At 35.3% G+C, this 23,026-nt stretch overlaps 1 protein-coding gene across 11 annotated transcripts in view; it reads left to right on the forward strand.

Moving 5' to 3' along the window:
- FAM135A (family with sequence similarity 135 member A) overlaps window positions 1–23,026 on the forward strand; it is a 132,014-nt gene that overhangs the window by 95,727 nt on the left and 13,261 nt on the right. For 5 of the 11 annotated variants that reach the window (XM_037987125.2, XM_008013588.3, XM_037987126.2 and 2 more), the window contains 7 exons: window positions 340–494; window positions 710–3,065; window positions 4,645–4,805; window positions 9,150–9,241; window positions 9,751–9,848; window positions 12,188–12,339; window positions 14,170–14,280. In XM_037987125.2, the coding sequence (XP_037843053.2) occupies window positions 340–494; window positions 710–3,065; window positions 4,645–4,805; window positions 9,150–9,241; window positions 9,751–9,848; window positions 12,188–12,339; window positions 14,170–14,280 (3,125 nt within the window). The remainder of the gene's footprint in view (window positions 1–339; window positions 495–709; window positions 3,066–4,644; window positions 4,806–9,149; window positions 9,242–9,750; window positions 9,849–12,187; window positions 12,340–14,169; window positions 14,281–23,026) is intronic. The other 6 variants (XM_037987129.2, XM_008013592.3, XM_037987130.2 and 3 more) reach the window with 3 other exon arrangements.

Raw genomic sequence — 23,026 nt, forward strand, 5'->3', positions numbered from 1 at the left:
CTTTGGGTATTTCTCTTATATGTGATTTGCAGCAGATTAAGAAGTTGAGACATTAAGCATGGAAACTCACTTTGAAATAAGAAAGTATAGAATAATATAATGGAAATTACATAAATAATTAGCATTCTGTAATTTAATAAGTCAATAATTTATTGCCAACAAACCATCATTTTCATTTTACCAGTTTTTATCGCTGACCAAGCAGCTCTTTCATAAGAAGATTATGTCTTACAGATGGGGGATAGGAATGGAGGAGGGAAGGGGAAAGGGTAGAGTCTATAAAGGAGAGTTGGGTATAATTTCTTAAAATTACAATCTGACTTAAGAAATATTTTTCAGTGCTCAGAGTCATCTACAGATGTGCACCGCTATCAAAAATACTTCCTTCTGCAGTTCTCTTCCACCCTTACCTATTGAATGTAGTGAATTAGATGGAGATCTCAATTCATTACCTATAATCTTTGAAGATAGGTATTTAGATTCAGTTACTGAAGGTAAGTGTAATCTAACTAAAATATACAAGCTATGTGTATAGTTTTCAGTATATTCTTCCTAATATACATAAAACCATTCCCTAATATGGAATAATTTTTTTTCCTCTCTGGTTTTATTTATGTTTGAGGATATTAGAAAGTTATAGTTAGAAAAAGAATCATATGAGTTTTCACACTTTGTTTTAAACCTGAATCTTTTTTTCTTTGGATAAAAGACTTAGATGCACCCTGGATGGGAATTCAGAATCTTCAGAGATCAGAGTCCAGTAAAATGGATAAATATGAGACTGAAGAAAGCTCTGTAGCAGGACTTTCTAGCCCAGAGTTGAAAGTCAGACCTGCTGGTGCCTCCAGTATTTGGTATACAGAAGGTGAAAAGCAGCTAACAAAATCTGTAAAAGGAAAGAATGAAGAATCAAATAAATCCAAGGTTAAGGTTACTAAGCTTATGAAAACAATGAAATCTGAAAACACAAAAAAATTAATAAAACAGAACTCTAAGGATTCTGTGGTTTTGGTAGGCTACAAATGTTTGAAAAGTACAGCATCAAATGATCTCACTAAATGCTTTGAAGGCAATCCTTCACATAGTCAGAAGGAAGGTCTGGATCCCACAATATGTGGATATAATTTTGACCCAAAGACCTACATGAGACAGACAAGTCAAAAGGAAGCTAGCTGTTTGCCAACTAATACAGAGAGAACTGAACAAAAGTCTCCAGATATTGAAAATATGCAACCAGACCAGTTTGATCCTTTGAACTCTGGCAACCTAAATCTTTGTGCAAATTTGTCCATTTCAGGTAAACTTGATATCTCCCAGGACGATAGTGAAATTTTACAAATGGAACACAATCTGGCATCCAGAAGGTCATCAGACGATTGCCATGATCATCAAACATCCCCATCTTTGGGAGTTAGAACAATTGAAATAAAGCCCAGTAATAGAGATCCTTTCAGTGAAGAGAAAATAACTGTCAAACTAGGACCTTGGACAGAGCTTCGACAAGAAGAAATACTTGTGGATAATTTACTACCCAACTTTGAGTCCTTAGAATCTAATGGTAAATCTAAATCTATAGAAATAACATTTGAAAAGGAAGCTTTGCAAGAAGCAAAGTGTCTTTCTATTGGAGAATCATTAACTAAATTAAGAAGTAATCTACCTGCCCCTTCTACAAAAGAATATCATGTTGTAGTAAGTGGAGATACAATTAAGTTACCAGATATTAATGCCGCATATGCCTCATCTAGATTTTCAGATTCGGGTGTTGAAAGTGAACCAAGTTCTTTTGCGACACATCCAAACACTGATTTAGTCTTTGAAACTGTGCAAGGGCAAGGTCCTTACAATAGTGAAAGATTATTTCCTCAGCTTTTGATGAAACCTGATTATAATGTAAAATTTTCATTAGGAAATCATTGTACTGAGAGTACAAGTGCTATAAGTGAAATACAGTCATCTTTGACATCCATAAACTCTCTACCTTCTGATGATGAACTGTCACCTGATGAAAATTCTAAGAAATCTGTTGTACCTGAATGCCATCTAAATGATAGCAAAACTGTATTAAATCTAGGAACGACTGATTTGCCAAAATGTGATGATACTAAAAAGTCAAGTATCATTTTGCAACAGCAGAGTGTTGTGTTTTCAGGGAACTTGGACAATGAAACTGTAGCAATACATTCCTTAAATTCAAGCATTAAAGACCCTGTACAATTTGTTTTTTCAGATGAAGATATTTCCAGTGATGTGAAAAGTAGTTGCAGCTCCAAACCTAACTTGGATACTATGTGTAAAGGCTTCCAGAGTCCTGATAAATCTAATAACTCTACAGGGACAGCAATTACATTAAATTCAAAACTGATTTGTTTAGGCACTCCTTGTGTCATTTCAGGTTCCATTTCTACTAATACAGATGTTAGTGAAGATAGAACTGTGAAAAAAAGTAGTGATGTATTAAATTTCAAACAAATGTATTCAGAAATCCATACAGTTGAAAGTGAAACTCATCTGGGTACAAGTGATCCTTTTTCAGCCAGTACTGATATAGTAAAGCAAGGGCTTGTGGAAAATTATTTTGGTTCTCAAAGCAGTACGGATATTTCTGACACCTGTGCTGTCAGCTACAGCAATGCACTTAGCCCTCAGAAGGAAACTTCTGAAAAAGAAATTAGTAATCTTCAACAGGAACAGGGTAAAGAGGATGAGGAGGAAGAGCAGGATCAACAAATGGTTCAAAATGGGTACTATGAAGAAACAGATTATTCAGCTTTGGATGGAAGAATAAATGCTCACTATACAAGCAGAGATGAACTAATGGAAGAAAGACTTACAAAATCCGAAAAAATAAACAGTGACTATCTGAGAGATGGTATAAATATGCCTACTGTCTGTACTTCTGGTTGTTTGTCCTTCCCATCTGCACCACGAGAGTCTCCTTGTAATGTTAAATATTCTTCCAAAAGTAAATTTGATGCCATTACAAAGCAGCCAAGCAGTACTTCTTACAAATTCACTTCTTCAATTTCCTGGTATGAAAGTTCACCAAAACCTCAAATACAAGCGTAAGTAATGAAACATAATAGTATCTGCTGCTAAATATATATGTGTGTGTGTATATATGTGTGTATGTGTATATATATGTATATATGTATAATCATAGATAGTGCTAAAGGATTGAGTGTCTATTTTGTTGTCTGGTTTCTGTAATACAAAAAGTGCCTATTTGGTGACTCTCCGAAATGGAGAAATGAACATAATATACCCTTGGCCGGAAAGACCTATAGTTCCCGAATGATTGTGCTGTTCTGCTGTTTTATAGACTAGACCCTAATCCCTGACACAGATTCTCCAGTGGTAGTTTTGTGTTAGAAGTATGGAATAATTGAGGTCAAAACCCTTTTTTCATCAGTCCCTCATTTCTTCTCCATTAACTTCCAGACAGAAGCCAAGTTTTATGAGTTTATCTAGGAAATAAGGACAATATTAGTTAAATGAGTAACAGGGTAATGGAAACTTCTTAAACTTACCAGATGCTGATTGCCTTCAGCTAAGTCAGTGGTTTCCAAAATTTAGATTTCATATACCAGTAAAATATCCAGAAAAATCTGGGGATGATACAGGTTTACCAGTGAGTACTGGTTCTTAAAATACTCTTCTGCCTCAGCCAGATTGAGTCATAGTATTTGGGGTAAGAGGTCTGAGCATGTATATATAGAAAGAGATTTTTAAAGTTCTCAGATTATTCTGATTTATACACAAAAATTAAGATACATAGAGTCTAAAGCTAGTGAAACCACTGAGGTTAACAATGACCAATTAAAAAATTGTAATATGCGGGGAGAATAAAGTTTGTATCACCAACTGGTTACTTCAGACCATCTGAGTCATCAGAAAGCAATGATCTCTCATATAGACTCTATATGTTTTCACCCAGCTTATCCTACTCAGTTTAATGTTTATCAGGTTCCTCTTCCAGCTTCACTTTATCAGTCCAAATGATGGATGTTCAATAGTTAATAATTTTTGATGTTTGCAATCCCCAAATTGATTAGATTGTCCGTCATTGCAAACGAGTATATACCACTAATTGTATGTAGTCATATTGCCCTCTTCATTCTGCTCCTTCTTATTGGTATTTTTAGAGAAAAATACAAATAACCTAATCTGCTAAATACTGTAACTACCATTCTCACTGTTACATTTTGTAAATCACTCCTTCTCTTCCACTTATGCAAGATTAAAAAGGAGCAAAGAGGGTTAGATTTGATTACAGGATAAACATCAGATTATCACCTCTCCAGTCCCTCTCCCAGCTTTTCTGTGCATACAGTATTAAATTTTGCAGAAAGCATAACTCCACTCGGAATGTTTTCTTAGTTGATTTCAAGTTTAAAAGAATATTTTCAAGTGATTTCAGGTTGAAAGTGTTCATTGTGTTTGATAGAATATATACTACAAATAGTAAAGAAAATTACTCTCTGGTTTCTAAATCACTTAGGTGATGCCACATACTTTCATGGTTTTAAAACCAAATATTGTTGGGTTTCCACTTCTACAATTCTCTAAATTCAGGAGACTCTTTTTGGTTCTAACAACTGAATATGATGCTTAGTAAAGAGTATCTTTTATATTTTACTTCAGCTTCCTTCAGGCAAAAGAAGAACTGAAGCAACTAAAACTTCCTGGGTTCATGTACAGTGAAGTTCCTCTGCTGGCATCCTCAGTACCTTATTTTAGCATAGAAGAAGAGGATGGTTCTGAAGATGGAGTACATCTGATTGTCTGTGTGCATGGTTTAGATGGTATGTGACATCTATTGATGTAACCCAGAGCAACTCAATATATTTTTTTCCTAGTCTCATTTAATTTCATCTAATCTTTGAACCAAAAAAAGATTTTTAATTGCTTAAATTAATTGAATCTTAAATGCATTCTGAAACAGAAATATGCTTAATTTTACTTATCTTAAGTGTAATATTAGATTCCTTGGTAAGTAAACTTTCCATGGAAATGACAGTTATGTGCCAACATTTTGTTTAATTTTGGATTTTTTTTTTTCATTATACTTTAAGTTCTGGGATATACATGCAAAACATGCAGATTCGTTATATAGGTATACACATGCCATGGTGGTTTGCTGTCATCTACATTAGGTACTTCTCCTAATGCTATCCCTCCCCTAGTCCCCCACCCCGCGACAGGCCCTGGTGTGTGATGTTCCCCTCCCTGTGTCTATTTGTTCTCATTGTTCAACTCCTACTAAGAAGTGAGAACATGTGGTGTTTAGTTTTCTGTTCCTGTGTTAGTTTGCTGAGAATGATGGTTTCCAACTTCATCCATGTCCCTGCAAAGGACATGAACTCAGTGGATTTTTTTTTATCTTCTCTCTTATTGTTGGTTTTGCCGGCTGTCACCTCATGGCAGTTATTTTGTCTCCCTTTGATAGTCTTTCTGGTTCCCTTTTACCTGACTGCTTTAAACTTTATGTGCTAGAAAAATCAGTATTTCTAGAAGTTAAAATTTCATTAATTAAGATATAAATTAAATTCTAAATACAGGTACCTGGCTTTAGTGCTGGGGTTTGATGACAGCCGTTTGGTTACTCAACAGTTTTTTTCTAGATGTAGGAACTGTTAGAAGATGCCAAATTTCTCTAGACCAATGCAATATTACTGTATTATAATGAGATTCTATAGCAACAAACTGGATTTTTATGGATTATGAAAATATTAAACAAATGTCCCTAGTACTAAATTAGCATAAAATTGTAGATTTTTCTTTTTTTTTAAAAAAAAAAAAAACCGGCCTCTCAAGAAATAAAGCATTCTCAATGCTAACTTTTCTTCCCTTTCCCCAAATAATAAAGTTTTCCAAGAATTATCTTCCAAGAAAGACTTCTGGACCCAGTAGAATCTCTGGCAAATTCTTTTTAAAAAATTTTAAGAAGCAGATTATCCCTATGTTACATAAATTGTTCTAGAGCAATGGAGGAAAAGGTAGAAAGCAGCCCATTTTATTCCTTAAAGTTACCCTAACCTTGTTACCAAATCCGATAAAGATATCACACCAACACCCACCCTCAAAAAACAGTAGACCAATATAACATAAATATGCTTAATGAACTCAAATATATTTAACAGAACTCTAGCACTTGGAATTAATATACTAGAGTAAGTTACTGTAACAAATAAGGTTTATTTCCCAGAATAGAAAGATAAGTAAGTATAAAGAATTTTAGTAATAAAATACCCTACATCAGCAAATCAAGTAAGAAACTGTATACAATTTAATAACCATTCCCAATTATTAAAAGTAAGCACAAAACTTTGATCTCAGTCGGATTAGTCTGTTTCCTTAATGTGATTAAGCATATATATTTCAAGCCTATGGAAAACTTATAGTTTGTGGTGAATATTAGAGGTACTCCTTTTAAAATGAAGAATAAAACAATTACCTCTGTCAATGCATTAAATCATAAAATTCTAAAAGGTAAATATCAGGTAAAATAAAAATTCAGCAGTTGATAATGACGTGTTTATATTGCTAGTAAACCAAAGGAATCCACTACACTATTTTTGAAGATAATTATTTTTGTATTTATATGAGAGAGGAATTCAGAAAAAATGTGGAAAAATAAATTTGCCAGGCGTGGTGCTGGACGCCTGTAATCCCAGCTACTCGGGAGGCTGAAGCAGGAAAATCGCTTGAACCCAGGAGGCAGAGGCTGTAATGAGCCAAGACTGAGCCGCTGCACTCCAGCCTGGGCAACAGAGTAAGACTCCATCTCAAACAAACAAACAAAAATTGTGGGAAAATGGAGTTAAAAGATAAAAATAGAAATGTAAACTTCATTTCTCAATGTAAACTCTGTCTACTTCAAGACACCTTTGTAAGCAGTTATGCCAGCCATTCTAGTACATTTCCAGGAACTGAGGGTCCTGGGAATTTAGTCATGTCAGTGCTTTGTTTTTTACATTAAAAACCAAAGAAAAATGGATCCCCTTTACAGAGTTTTTAAGATAAGAAAACAAAGTAGTCAGAGGAACCAAATCAGGACTGTAAATCAAAACTCTCACAAAATTGCCCTCTTCATGAGAGTAATGAGTAGGAATATTGTCATGATGGAGAAGGACTCTCTGGTGAAGCTTTTCCAGGCATTTTTCTGCTAAAACTTTGGCTGATTTTCTCAAAACACTCTCATGATGAGCAGATGTTATCATCCTTTGGTCCTCTGGAAAGTCAAGAAGCAAAATGCCTTGAACATTCCAAACCACTGTTGCCTTGACCTTTGCTCTTAACTGGTCCACTTTTGCTTTGACTGGACCACTTCTACCTCTTGATAGCCATTGGTTTGATTGTGCTTTGTCTTCAGGATCATACTGGTAAAGCTATGTTTCATTTCCTGTTACAATTCTTTGAAGAAATGCTTTAGGATCTTGATACCATTTGTTTAATATTTCCATTGAAAGCTCTTGTCTGCAGCTAATTTGAGCACAATGGTTTTGACACCCATTGAGTGGAAAGTTTGTTCAACTTTAATTTTTCAGTCAGAATTCTGTAGGCTGAACCAATTGAGATGTCTAAGATGTCAGCTGTTGTTTGTGCTGTTAATTGTCAGTCCTCTTTAATTAGGGCATGAACAAAATGAAGTTGTTCCTCACAAATTGATGTGGGTGGTCTACTGCTGTATGCTTTATCTTCAACATTGTTTTTTCCCTTTTTGAAACAAGTTATCCATTTGTAAACTGCTGATTTCTTTGGGGCATTTCCCAATAAACTTTTTGTAAAGCCTCAGTTATTTCACCATTCTTCCACTGAAGCTTCACCATAAGTTTGATGTTTGTTCTTGCTTCCATTTTAGCAGAATTCATGTTGTTTGATAAGGTTTCTTTTCAAACTGATTTCTTTTCTTTTTTTTCTTTTTTTTTTTTTTTTTTTTTTTTTTGAGACGGAGTCTCACTCTGTCAACAATGGCATGATCTCAGCTCACTGCAAGCTCCACCTCCCGGGTTCACACCATTCTCCTGCCTCAGGCTCCCAAGTAGCTGGGACTACAGGCGTCTGCCACCACACCTGGCAAATTTTTTGTATTTTTAGTAGAGACCGGGTTTCACCCTGTTAGCCAGGTGGGTCTCAATCTCCTGACCTTGTGATCCGCCCACCTTGGCCTTCTAAAGTGCTGGGATTACAGGCGTGAGCCACCGCACCCAGCCTCAAACTGATTTCGTGCCTCAAACTAGATTCTATTCAGACACGTTATAACAGATTAGTATGTGTTTATTTTGGTGTGAAACATTTTTGAAACCCATACGTAGATTTTTTTATGATGCGCTTTCCATGAACCTTTTGAAGAACGCTTGTGTTCTGTATCTGTATTATAAGTATATGTATGAATGCCTTTTGAGTTAATAATTATTAAAATAAACTTTCTTAGATGTTTAAATGGATTTTTATTTTTCTCAGTCTGTGCCAGTATCACCAAAGGAAAGTCAACAGAGTAAATCTAAAATGCATTCAGAGTTTGCTGTATGATTACCTAGAATGGTGATGGTAAGGCACCATTTATAGCTACTGTAGCCAGCAGTCACCAAAGTGATATGCTAACAGTTTGATAAATAAATACACTATTAAGTAGAAAAGTGAAAGCCACCAAAACCACCTAAAAAACTGTTGGCCAGGCATGGTGGCTCACACCTGTAATCCCAGCACTTTGGGAGGCCAAGGCAGGCAGATCACAAGGTCAGGAGATCAAAACCATCCTAGCTAGCACGGTGAAACCCCACCTCTACTAAAAATACAAAAAATTAGCTGGGCGTGGTGGCATGCACCTGTAGTCCTAGCTACTCGGGAGGTTGAGGCAAGAGAATCGCTTGAACCTGGGAGGCAGAGGTTTCAGTGAGTCGAGATCGTGCCACTGCACTCCAGCCTGGGCAACAGAGCAAGACTCTTTGTCTCAAAAAAGAAAAAAAACTGTTGAATTGACATTGCCTGGCTAATAGAAATCAACTTTGACATAAAAATTGAGAACTATTTCATAGTACATTGCCTATTCACAAATGGCATAGAAAAACTGTAAAAATATATGATGGTGGACTTTGTACCTTTTACTTTATCTCATCCTTTAAACATCATTTTTCATTTTTTAGGAAACAGTGCAGATCTTCGATTAGTAAAAACTTACATTGAACTTGGACTGCCTGGGGGAAGAATTGATTTTCTTATGTCTGAGAGAAATCAGGTACAATATGACAGTGTTTTCAGTGAAAACAAACATTTTTGTACTAGTTTCTACCTTAATTTTGACTTACTACAAAATGCCTGTAATAGTAGAAATAGTTTTTCTGATTTCTATGAAATTTAATTTAAATATATATCCGGAGGAAATATATATGATTTACATTTTGACTTATGATCTCTTCACATATGAAACATTTCTAGAATTCCACATTTCTATAGAAATATTTCATTAATTAAACCATTGTAAGCATCTATGTTTCATACTGGTAGTGAGCTAAACAACTAAATAATGTAAGTATTTTAAGAACACTGAACCTTTTTTTCCCCTAGAAATTTAGTCTCTTTGCTCATTTTAATGTAACAAATATTACACTCACTAACTTCTCTAAAAAACGTTGGACTTAACCATATTTTCAGTACCTAAATTAAAAATAATGTTTATATTGTTAGTTTTTCTTGTGATTATACATATTCCCAAATACAATGTTATGTGCTTTGCTTTCTTTTTAGAATGATACTTTTGCTGATTTTGATAGCATGACTGATCGTCTTTTGGATGAGATAATACAGTATATTCAGATATATAGTCTAACAGTCTCCAAAATAAGGTATCTTCTTTAATATTATTCAATTTATTTTTATATTTGTATGAATTATAGAAAAGTTAAACAGAATTTGTGGTAGGGTTGTCCTATTCTGAAATATAGGAGACTACAACTCAAATTAATTTACAGTGAAAAAAAGTAAAGATTTTAGGGAAAGATTTATATGAAATGTCCAAAAAAGCATTATCTGTAGAGAAGAAAGTGGGTTAGTGTTTACTTAGAGCTGGGGAAGATGAGGGATGGTGGGGATAACTAAAGGATATAGGATTTCTTTTTGAGGTGGAAAAAAGGTTCTAAAATTGATCATAGTGAGTTACAACTCTGTGAATATGTAAAGGCTCTGTGACTTACATATATGTATATGAAGCAACAAAAACACTTTCAAAGTTTGTATACTTTTTTTTTTGAGGCAGGGTCTTGCTCAGTCACCCAGGCTAGAGAGCAGTGGCGCCGTCTCGGCTCACTGCAGTCTCAACCCCCTGGGCTCAGGCGATCCTCCCACCTCAGCCCCCCAAGTAGCTGGGACTATAGGCATGCGCCACCATGTCCAGCTAATTTTTGTAGAGGTGGGAGTTTCACTATGGTACCCAGGCTGGTCTCAAACTCCTGAGCTCAAATGATCCTCCCACCTTGGCTTCCCAAAGTGCTGGGATTACAGACGTGTGCCACCTTGCCCAGCCAGATTTTATGACTACTGTATACGTTTGTGAGTTAGTTTTCCACAAGCAAGACATGATGATTACGCCAATATGAGTTTCATTATTTAATTAGATCTTGTTAATAGATGTAGGAGAGAAGAGTCTTTATTTCAAAAAGCGCAGAATAAACTGACTACATTCATATCCCATCTAGGTTAGAGGAAGAAGCTGGCTCTGCATACTGTAAGCTTTTGGACAGTTTGTTTCCAACTTGAAGTATAGGGAATAAGAAGAGAGATAAGCAGTTTTTACCTAAAGTCATGTTTTAAAAAACAGAATTCTGTTAAAATATGAGAGAAGGTTCAGGTTTGTTGGTTGGAGGAAGAGATTATTTTCTTACAATTATTCATTTGTGGATCTTAAAATCTTGTTTAGCTTTTATTCGTTTATTATTTTATGATGAGAAAAATAATATTTCAACTTACTTATTCCTCCTCAAAAGTATTGTCTTTCAGGTTAGATTGTCAGTTATAATCAATCATTTTCCAAAAGTGTAATCTGGTTGATTGTAGACTGTTAGCTACCATCAGAATTCCCACCCCCACTACTTTAGGAAGTTCAGTTTGGGAGGGAAGTTTGTCCTGAGCTTCTCACAAGATACATCTGCAAGCTAGTGTTTAGACAGCTCTCAAGCTGTCTTCTTTCATTGCTAATTGTCCCCAGGGAATCTTATACCATCTGTTGTAAAAATAACAGTAAGTAAACAGGCTCTTTTGATTTAAACCAGGGGTCCCCAAACCCTGGGCCACAGACTGGTACCTGTCCGTGGCCTCTTAGGAACCAGACCTCACAACAGGAGGTGAATGGCATTGGGGTGGGTGAGCAAGCATTACCCCCTGAGCTCCGCCTCCTGTAGATCAGCAGTGAGCATTGGATTTGTGAACCCTATTTTAAACTGCACATGCAAGGGATCTAGGCTGTGTGTTCCTTATGAGAATCTAATGCCTGAGGTGGAATAGTTCCATCCCAAAAGCATCCCCACAACTCCCTGTTTGTGGAAAGATTGTCTTTCGTGAAACTGGTCCCTGGTGCCAAAAATGTTGGGGACCACTGATTTAAACCATTTCATAATAAAAGTGAAGTGCTAGCTACATAAATACTATTCTTTTTGCATAAGCGAAGATTTATAGTAGGAAAATGCACATATATTACCTATGCCTTGAAAATACTGTTAGTCATAAACCTGTCCATCTTTGAAGTATAGACTAGAGAATAAGAGAAACAGATATATACTTTCTCCAAGTTGTCCTTTGTAAATACAATTTCATCATTTTGTTTGAAATGATGAGTTAATAAGTAAATAATTTGTGTATGTACCTAAGAAGGCAAATAAGTAATCTAGTCATTATATTATTATCTTTAGTATGTATTTATATCTAAGCAGTTACAAACTTTGAGTAAAAGTTTTCAGATTAATATCTTGTTTCTATAAACATTTAAATTATATAATAATGAGGATCTTCTATACATTCTCACATTTTTTTCCTTCAAAATGTGGTATATCATTTCAAAGTATCACTATACTTTTACATTGGAAATTTTCAAATTGTTAGTATTCACATCCATTTTATAGTGGATCAACTTTGATTTTTGTTTCTAAAACTAATGCTGTGAGAAAAATAACTTTTTTTTTCCCTCTTAAAGCTTTATTGGACATTCATTGGGCAATTTAATAATTCGTTCAGTGCTTACAAGGCCAAGGTTTAAATATTACCTCAACAAACTTCATACGTTTCTGTCTCTTTCTGGACCTCACCTTGGTACACTCTACAACAGCAGTGCTCTTGTTAATACAGGTAAAAAGTTTTATTCTGTATTAAAAATATGGAATAGAAAAAAAAATGTGAACTTAGTATTTTTTGGTATTTATTTTAGAACCAATTTGTCACACACTGGGAATTTCGTGAAACAAAAAAAATGTAGCAAATTTTCTGTTTTGTTATGCACATGAAATAAGTTGATAAAAGTCATTTTGGAAAATGACTTGTCTTATATTGAGATGGCATTTGTCAAAATTCACAAGAGCGTTGTTTTCTTTTTTTCCATTAAATTCTAAATATTTTTAGTAAAGTTTTATCTTATAAACAAACTATTTTGTCATTCCATTACTTGAACAGATAACAAACACCTACATTTAATACATTATAAAGTTATAACATTTTATACAGAATATTAATCCTAACTTTGGTTCAAAAACAGTAAAGAGATATTATGAGAAGTTAATATGAAAGTTAAGACCCGAATTTTGATTAGTATTTATATTCTCTTCAACAAATATTTGGAACTTGATTTGCCTTTTTTTTTTTTTTTTTTGAGACAGTCTTACTCTGTCACCTGGCTGGAGTGCAGTGGCGCGATCTTGGCTTACTGCAACTTCTGACTCCCTGATTCAAGCGATTCTCCTACCTCAGCCTCCTGAGTAGCTGGGATTACAGGCATATGCCACCATGCCCAGCTAATTTTTGTATTTTTAGTAGAGACAGGGATTCACCATGTTGGCCAGGATGGTCTCGATCTCCTGACCTCCTGATCCGCCCACCTCGGCCTCCCAAAGTGCTAGGATTACAGGCACGAGCCACTGCGCCCGGCCTTGATTTGCCTTTTGTTTGGCTTGGTTTTTCCCTTAGATGTTTACAAAAATGATTTATAAGTTAGTCAATGATTCCCATTGTGAAAATAAATTGTATTTAACTCTGTCTCTTTTCACTGATCCCTGAAAATCTTATTTCTGTTTCCTTTATCACTTCCTTTTAATAACAAACCATACCATTTTTCCTGTATCCCATTTCAAGTTGGTGATTTAAAAAATACAGCCAGTTCTAGACTTTTACAGTTTGAAAAAGAGGAAATGAGAAAAATGAAGTCCTTAAATCATGTGCAATAGAACCCAACATGAATAGAATGTAGTACTTTGAATTTCATTCTTCACTAAACTTTTTCCCAGATATGTTTCCAGCTATCAGATTTAACCAATTAAAGGATTGTTTTCCCACTCTTCTCTTCCTGTTTCCCTGTCTAATATTAGAAGTAATGAAAATGGAAAGGAATAGGAGTGATTAAGATTTTGCTTAATTTTCTTAAGAGCAAGATGCATTTAAATATGGGTTACTGATAATATAAAAAAAAAATTAGTATAAAACAAATGATATTCAGCTGTCTTTTGAAAACATTAAACAATTTTTCATTCTAAGACGTGGTCCCTTTGCAATTAGTCTATTGTGTCATAACTCAGCTGTAATTATAGACTGATCATTCTGTGTAGGCATTTGACCTACTACTGTATTTGAAGTTTTTCTTTATCTGCTTTATCATTTGAACGAATATATCTAAAGGTATGATTTTTCCAATTTGTTCTTCATGTGCTATTATCTGTTTTATTACTGAATGAAATAGAAATAGCAAGCCGTTCATCAGCCACCATTAATTCATAGTTAACGTAAGCATGCATGTTTATAAATGTTATCAGAACATGGAAATATTTTCCAAATGTATTTTTGATTAGCCAGCAAAAATGCTAATTTAGGCAATGTCATCTTTTGAAGTGAAATATATATTAAAATGAATAATCTTGGCATATATTTCTATATGTTTTATTTCATACTTCTGTGTCATATATGACTCTCTAGGTCTCTGGTTTATGCAGAAATGGAAAAAATCAGGTTCGCTTTTGCAGCTGACATGTCGAGATCACTCAGACCCTCGCCAAACTTTTTTATATAAGCTTAGTAACAAAGCAGGTAAGTATATAACAGTTTGGAAAATATACATGTGAAAACTTTTTTAAAAATAAACATTTAGCAAATACGTTATCAACATGTCCTTCTAGTGATTAAAAAAAAGAAGTGTCATTCTACTGCAATTTCCTAATAATGAAATAGCAGACTCACAACTGAAACTAAGCAGTTGAGAGATTTGTTTAGTCTTTTTCACATGACTGTATTTCTCTTTTGTGAGCTACACAGCTACTTTGAAATTGCCCTAAGAATTTCAACATTTGTAATTCAGTGCCAGTTTTGTTAGTCTCTTTTTAAACCATGTTTCTGCATGCCCTATCCCCACTGTTCTAGCTGTCTCCCACCCCAATCCTCACCCCTTTTTATAAACTGCCACGTTTTTCTACCTTCATATTGTATTGTATTGTATTGTATTAGATTAGATTCGATTCGATTCGATTCGATGGCTAGCAAGCATTTCTGAAAGTGTCAGAAACTAAACTTAATGATTATCCTTTCTACAATTCTCACTACTGGATGAATCTTATTACTTATTTCATATTAACTAATTATTAATTATATTCCCCATTTTGCATATATATTCCAGGCTTTTACCACCTAAAGTTCTCAACTGCTCCTTTACCATTTTTACTCTCTATAAATAACCTTACTTCTGACCTTATACTGTCCCTCAATTCATCCTCATACATCTTCCCAGCATATTTTTTCCAGTGTCCTTTGAAATCCTTATTTGAGGGAAACAGACTGCCTTTATTTTCTTCAAAGACTGTTATCGCCGCTTACTTCTGAAAGTGGAGATGTCACTGAAACAGATTTTTTTTCCCCTCCTTGCCCCCATGTCTTCACTCCCCCGGCTATAGCGTGGAGTTTGGCAAACTTTTTTTTAAAAAGGGCCAGATAGTAAATATTTTGGCTTTGTAGACCATACAATCTCTTTGCAACTACTTAACAATATCATTGTAGTATGAAAACAGCCACAGAAAATACAGAAACAAATGAGCATGACTGTGTTTCAAACAAACTTTACTAATTCAAAAACAGCAGTAGCCAAATCTCACAGGCCATGTCTTGCTAATACCTGCTGAAGAAGCTCAGTTCCTCGTTTACTAAGTACCACCTAAAGTAAGGAAAATAGTCCTCTTGCTTTCTATTTCTAATTGCAATCATTACTCCTCCACTTTATTTGAGGCTTGTATCATCCAAGCTGTAATACCATCCATTCTTCTTTAATATAATGACCTCCTGGTTTATCCCAGGAGAATAAGACATTGACAAATGTTTGTGACACGGTTATGTTTGGGAAAAGATTCTCCTCTTGGATCTTGACATACTTAGATCTGGAGTCATTTTTGGTAATTTGATGAGTCAGCCCTTTAGATAATTCGTTATGCATCAGCGTGCCTTTCTCAACTCGTGTCCCTTCATTCCACTCCATGTTGAACTCATACCCATGGCTACACTGTACTTACGAAATTTCAGCCAGCATTCCATTCTATTACTGTGATGTCTTATCCTTCTTTTTCTCTCACTCCCTTCTTCTCAGCTGCTTTTTAGACTCATTTGTGATTCCTACTACATTTTCTTAAGTCTCCCTGCCCTTTGTGCTTTTACTCCCTTCCTGACTCAAGCTTCAGACTCTATGGATTACTTTTGTCATTCATGTATTACTCTTTGTTTTTCTATCCTAGTTGTCTTGCAAATCTACATTACTGTTTTTATACCTAGCCTTTGAGCTGTTCCAAAAAAGATCACACAGACATGCAGAATCAGCAGCACTGTAGGTCCATGGAGTCCCTATCTAGTTATCTCTAGTTAGCTTCCTATCTATTCCCTTAGATACTCTCCCACATTTTCACCTTTCCTCAAACTTCAGATTTTCACTGCGCCCTTCATTGCTCACAATTACTTTTGTTTTTCCTTTCTACTTTATCTTTGAAATTCAAGACATTTCTTTCTACCTACCAATATTAACTAACCTATGTTTTCCTTTTAGTTCAGTGGAAGATATAATCTGTTCAAGAATAATTACCCTCTTCATTTTGGAACTCATTCCTTCTCACGAGTATCTTTAAACTCTTCCCCTTTTCAGTAATTAATCCTTTAATAGATAAAGTTATTCCCATTTCTTCTATCTTAATAATAATAAATATTTCTCTTGATCACTTATTCTGTACTTGTCCCCCTATTTCCCCTTTTTTTGAGGGGGTTGGGGGGCACGGTTGAGCCTTTTGAAAGAGAACAGTCACTTTCATTACTTCCCCCTTTTTTTCACTTTTTTGGTTTTTGTATGCACCACTCCACTGAAGCTTGCCAAATCCGGTGATCTCTTTTATTTGAACATTAAGATATTTAAGACTACTGAAAACTCCTTCTTGAAATACTTTTCTTTCTCCATTTTTGTGGGATCCACCTCTCCTGGTTTTTTTGCATCTTGGCTTTTTTTCTGCTTCCTATATGGGCTTCTTTTCTTTCCTTGCCCCTTTATGAAAGCTGTTCTTGTGTTTTAGCCTCTGTCTTCTGCTCTTCTCACTCTGTACATTCTTCTTGGACACCATCATTCCATATCCATCTTTACCACTGGTAGCTCTCAAATATTAATATATATCTCTAGCTTGTCCTATATGCTGTGCTCTAGACTTATACACCTAGAGGCCTACTTAGCATCTTCACGGAGATGTCTCATGGGTGCTTCAAATCTAGTGTTTTCAGACAGTGCATCTGTTCCCTCTGATTAGTTCTCTGGATTCCACATCTACTGGAATGGCATCACCATCTGCCTAGTGAGAAACTTAGAAACTGTTCTTGACTCTGCTTTCTTATTTATACCCCATATCTACGGAATTACCAAGTTTTAAAACATTTAACCTTCTTAGTGGCTGATGGATACTTCTCTTCTTCTTCTTTGCCACTGCCTTAGTTCAGCCTTCATCACTTTTACTTACATTATTGTTCAAACTAGTTACCCTTCTACATATATACCCCCTTCTCCCCATTCTCACTTCCTCATTAGATGAAATGATCATCCAGTGAAGCCATAGATTATATTGGCTGTTTAATATCAAACCATATTGGTCCCATTTGAAAATCTTTCATGATGCTTTGTGGTGTCCACAATGAAGTTTAGATTCCATGGATAAGAGCATCAAGCCCTCTATAATCTGGTCTCTGATTCTTTGTTTTCTTTTTATCCTACACATACATACACACACACACACACACACACACACACACACACACACCCTTTGCTGTGGTCATGCTATTCATGGTTTTTGATTGCTTGCATTTTCTCATGCTTTTTGTATCACCCATTCCCCCTCATGTGTTTACTCATCTTTTCAGAAATAATTCTGTTTATCTTCTAAAATTAAACTCTAATGCCACCTGCTATCAAAAGCTTTTCTTGATGCACTATCTGATTTAATGCTCCCCTATTCTCAGAATACTCTCTATATACCTTTGGGGTTTTTTGAGACAGGGTCTTTCTGTCACCCAGGCGGGAGTGCAGTGGCACAATCATAGCTCACTGCAGCCTTGAACTCTTGGATCAAGCAATTCTCCCACCTCAGCCTCCTAAGTAGCTGTCCCATATATACTTTTATGTCCCCAATCTTATGTCTCCAGGACTGATTTCATTAATGAATTTCAATCCTCATTTGCCTGCTAGACATCTCAATTTACATATCAAACTAAATACATCTAAAACAGAACATACTGTCTTCTTTGGCCACTTCTCCTGTTGTCCTTTTTTTAATAGTACTGTTCTCTCAATTACTTCTTTGAGACATCTTCGGATCATCTTTGTTTGACCTCATTTCTTTGCCTCCCATGTCTCAAAATTGTTAATATTATCTCTGAACTTCCATACCATTATAAATCAACCTTTTACCATACTTATTATAGTTCATCTCATGTCAGTTATTTTTATGTCTTAACTTCCTTTCCTTAAGTAGGATCTGTCATGACAACTCATTCCCATTTCCTACATACACATTCAGTATGTACCATAGCTCTTCTAGTATATACCGATTGAGTTAACAAATGAATCAATGATATTTTAATATTATTTTCAATATTCAAAAACAGTTTAAATATTATATAGTAAGATGTAAGTCTAGCCCATATAATCAGCGACTGGTAGTTCCAAGTCCAAAGTTACTTGGATTTGTGAACTTAAGCCCTGGCCATTTAAATCTACATCTTTTTTTATCCTCATTCCTATCACCCATGTCTTCCATTCTACTCTTGAAATATTTGATATTAATAGATTTAGTTATTGAAAATATCACTACTTTTGAGTCCTGCTTTAGCTTTTTCAGGATTCTGCCTTAAATGTTGTTCTTAATATGAGAAAGAGATTTGGGAATGATTATTACAGGTACTATTATTAGAATCAGTGAAAGGAAAATTCTCTTATAGATTGGGTTTTATGATTTTGTTTGTAATGATACAAAGCATCAATGGTAAGTTTCTTACAATATACAGAAATATATACTTGATTGATCAAATTACAAGATATTCCTACAAAATGAAACATGGCATATACTTCTCATGCGAGAAAAACAACATTAGCTAGAACCATTGTGTGGAGCTATGGAGTTCATACCCTTTGCTAACAGGTTAGGAAATGTGTGAAAGGCAGAGCTGAACATAAGTGTTCCTGAGGTCTATGTCTTTATACAGCATTATACAAAGTAAAGTTTAATTAGCAATAGTAATAGCAGCATAAGAATATCTAAACTAAAGAAAATATAACTGTAAATTTTTACAATATAGATTAATCCATGGCCTTCCACATCTTTACAGACATGTGTGTTAATAAGTTTCTAATTATTAACCGGAGTGAGTATATATTTTGTACTTGAGCTGTTCTTAAGGATTAGTTCAATTTTGTTAAGTTATTAATTTATTATTCACCTTATAATGCATGATCTGGTTGTACTAGTCTAAAACCATTAGGAAGCAAACTCAGACATCACACATAGGTATTAGTTATAGTTCAGACACTGACTAGGCTACCTAATTTAAATAAACTCCAGTTTCCTTATTGGTAAAATGAGAATAGTAGTATCTCACAAGATTATTAAAAGGATTAAGTGAGATAATATGTGTAAAGTGATTCTGTAGCATTCAAAACTTAGTAAATGGTAAATGGTTAAAAAAAAAAAAAGAAGTGACTTAAATAATACTACTATCATAAGCTGGGTGTAGTAGCTCACACCTGTAGTCTCACCACTTTGGGAGGCTGAGGTGGGTGAATTGCTTGGGCTTAGGAGTTTAAGACCAGCCTGGGCACCGGGCACGGTGGCTTACACTGTAATGCCAGCTCTTTGGGAGGCTGAGGCAGGCAGATCACCTGAGGTCGGGAGTTCGAGACCAGTCTGACCAACATGGAGAAACCCCATCTCTACTAAAAATAAAAAATTAGCCAGGCGTGGTGGTACATGCCTGTAATCCCAGCTACTCGGGAGGTTGAGGCAGGAGAATCGCTTGAACCTGGGAGGCAGAGGTTGCAGTGAGCCGAGATCTTGCCGTTGCACTCCAGCCTGGGCAACAAGAGCAAAACTCCGTCTAAAGAAAAAAAAAAAAAAAAAAAAAAGACCAGCCTGGGCAACATGGTGAAACCCCATCTCTACAAAAGATACAAAAATTAGCTGGGCATGGTCATGCATGTGCACCTGTAATCCCAGCTACTCCAGAGGCTGAGGCACAAGAATTGCTTGAACCAGAGATATGGAGGTTGCAGTCAGCTGAGGTCATGCCACTACACTCCAGCATGGGGCATAGAGCCAGACTTTGTCTCAAAAACTAAAAAAGCCCACTAGTGCCAGGCATGGTGGCTCACACCTGTAATCCCAGCACTTTGGGAGTCTGAGGCAGGTGGATCACCTGAGGAAAGGAGTTTGAGACCATCCTGGCCAACTTAGTGAAACCCCATCTCTACTAGAAATATAAAATTAGCCAAGCGTGGTGGTGGGCGCCTATAATCCCAGCTACTAGGGAGGCTGAGGCAGGAGAATCACTTGAACCCAGGAGGCGTGGGATGCAGTGAGCCGAGATCGCACCATTGCACTCTAGCCTAGGCAACAAGACTGAAACTCTGTCTCAAAAAAAAAAAAAAAAAGCCGCTGGTATTATAGATTACAAAAATTGACTTTTACACAAAAAATATATATCTATTTTAGGAAAAATTTTTTAACAAAACTTTTATCTAAATGCTGATATTACTAGCTATAAAAATTATTTGAATTACTTAAAATTGTTTTTATGTTTTCAGATTTATCTTTGTACTCACAAGTTTATTAGTATATTCCCGAATTGAATTAATATCCATTTTGGGAGAAAACATTAAAGAGTACTATTTTCTGGCTGGGCGCAGTGGCTCATGCCTATAATCCCAGCACTTTGAGAGGCCGAGGTGAGTGGATCATCTGAGGTCAGGAGTTTGAGAGCACTCTGGCCAACATGGTGAAACCCTTCTCTACTAAAAATACAAAAAAATTAGTCCAGTGTGGTGGCACACACCTGTAATCCCAGCTACTCAGGAGGCTGAGGCAGGAGAATCACTGGAACCCAGGAGTTGGAGGCTGCAGTGAGCTGAGATCCTGCCACTATACTCCAGCCTGGGCAACAGAGCAAGACTCCATCTCAAAAAGAAAAAAAGTACTATTTTCTGGTAATTGTGACTAATGCATTGGTTAATACTAAAATACTGGAAAAATAATAATAGCTAATACACATGTAACATTTACCACATTCTAGGTATGATTTAAACACATACATATTAGCTTATTTAACTCTCTGGGGTAGGAATATTGTCCCCACTTTGTAGATGAGGACACTGAAGCACAGAGAGATTGAATGACTTGCCTGAGGTCACTTAGCTTTATGAAAAGCTAGTAAGCATTCGTGCATGGTTCAAACTGCATCATGTTAAGCCAACAATGTACGTTTTCAAGAACTTAAGAAGCTGCCTCTAATTGCACTTTTAAATATCAACAAGTATTTCAATTGATTTTAAAATTATAATTTTGTAGAGATTGAAACAAGTGTCTCGAACTATTTCATGTGGGGTGTTGGGTTTTGGGTTTTTTGAGCGACGGGGGCATCATCTAATGAATTGTGAGAAATGAGTAGTCCATCCCTAGAAAGTTGCTATGCCTGTATATTTACATATAATTACTTTATTCACAAAATAGAATATTTAAGTTCACATCAAACAAATAAATAAAACAGGAAAACATAGAACAAAGAAAAAGAGTACTTAACCAATATGCTATTCTCTAGTGGTTTAAAACAATCAAAAGTGATCATTTCTTTTTTATATTTTATTCTTCTTAAGCTACAGTCTTGGATGTCCTGGTTTGATTATTGCTTCAGTTTCTTCTGAACAGCGAATTTTCTGTTCTTTTACCTAAAATTACTTGTCTAAATCAAAATTCAGGCTTTTGCCCTTTTGCCTTTTTTATTTAAGCAAAGCCTCTTCTGTGGGTCATCCTTTTGAAACAGTCTTTTTCTATACAACGTATCATTAGTTAATAGATTTTCTTTTATTGAAAGCTGTTCATTATTTTAAAATGAAGAAAGCTTTTTAAAAGCCTAAGTAATTTGTGTGTTTTGTAAAACAATTGAGAAATACTATATTTTTTATAAAAATCAAATGGGTGAGAAATTACCTTTTCTTGTGAACACAATAGATCTGGTAAAGGGTTACAGAAATGTTACTTTTAAAGGGAAATTACCTATTCTGATTAAGGAATTACAATTATAAACATTCATTAAATTTTTATAGCAACTTTTGACAAAACCTATGATATTCTACAGATTGCTAATAGAATATGTAAATAATTTGCAGGCGGCATACAAGCATCTCAGCATTGAATAGCAGGGGAAATAAAGATGAAGGAGCTAGAGCAATGCGAAAAGTAAAATAAATATATAATATACAGACATTTGATGACACCAGTGTTAAAGTAGTCAAGGTTATATTACTAAAGCAGAGAGAGGAATCATGGCCACTCTGACATTCCATAATGAGGGCTCAAAATAACCAAAAAAGAATCTATTCATTGTTGGAATTTCAAAAACAAAATATCCTTATTTTAAGATCTTCCTAAAAACGACTTGCTTAGAGTCTTTTTACCAGCTGTTGAATTCTGACCAATAAAGTGTAAAAATTAAATAAAGCTCCTGCTGTCCTACTGAGGTACAAAGTACTCTTTGTATCCAGGAGATTACAGAGGGATTTAATCTTAGGTATCACTTTTGATATGTAAATAATATGTATATTTTGTTTCTGAAAGTGTGGGAAAGAACCAGCATCAGCTAACATTGTTTTAGGAAGAAAATTCATTCAAATTTATTTAAAATGAGTAAAAATAAGAATAGTTTAATATTGTTTAGAGTATATCAGTTTTAAAAGTACAGAGTTTTCTTAGCTTCAACACTATTGACATTCTGGGCTGGAGAATTCTTTATTTTCAGGGGTTGTTGTGAACATTGTAGCATGTTTAGCAGCATCCCTGGCCTCTGCCCACTGGATGCCAGTAGCACATACACTTTTCCACCCTCAGCGGTGACAACCAAAAATACCTTCAAATGCTGCAGAATATTCCTTGGGGCAGAAAATCACCAGTTTAGAACCACTGCTTTAGCCAGTTCCAGAGAGTAAACACAAAATGACTCAAAGTGAATTGCATTAAAACTCTGAAGTTTTAGAACAAATGAGTAGCCAGAAGAATTGGAAAGACTT

Source organism: Chlorocebus sabaeus, chromosome 17 (genome assembly GCF_047675955.1).
Source record: "Chlorocebus sabaeus isolate Y175 chromosome 17, mChlSab1.0.hap1, whole genome shotgun sequence".
In the NCBI taxonomy this organism is placed as follows: domain Eukaryota; kingdom Metazoa; phylum Chordata; class Mammalia; order Primates; family Cercopithecidae; genus Chlorocebus; species Chlorocebus sabaeus.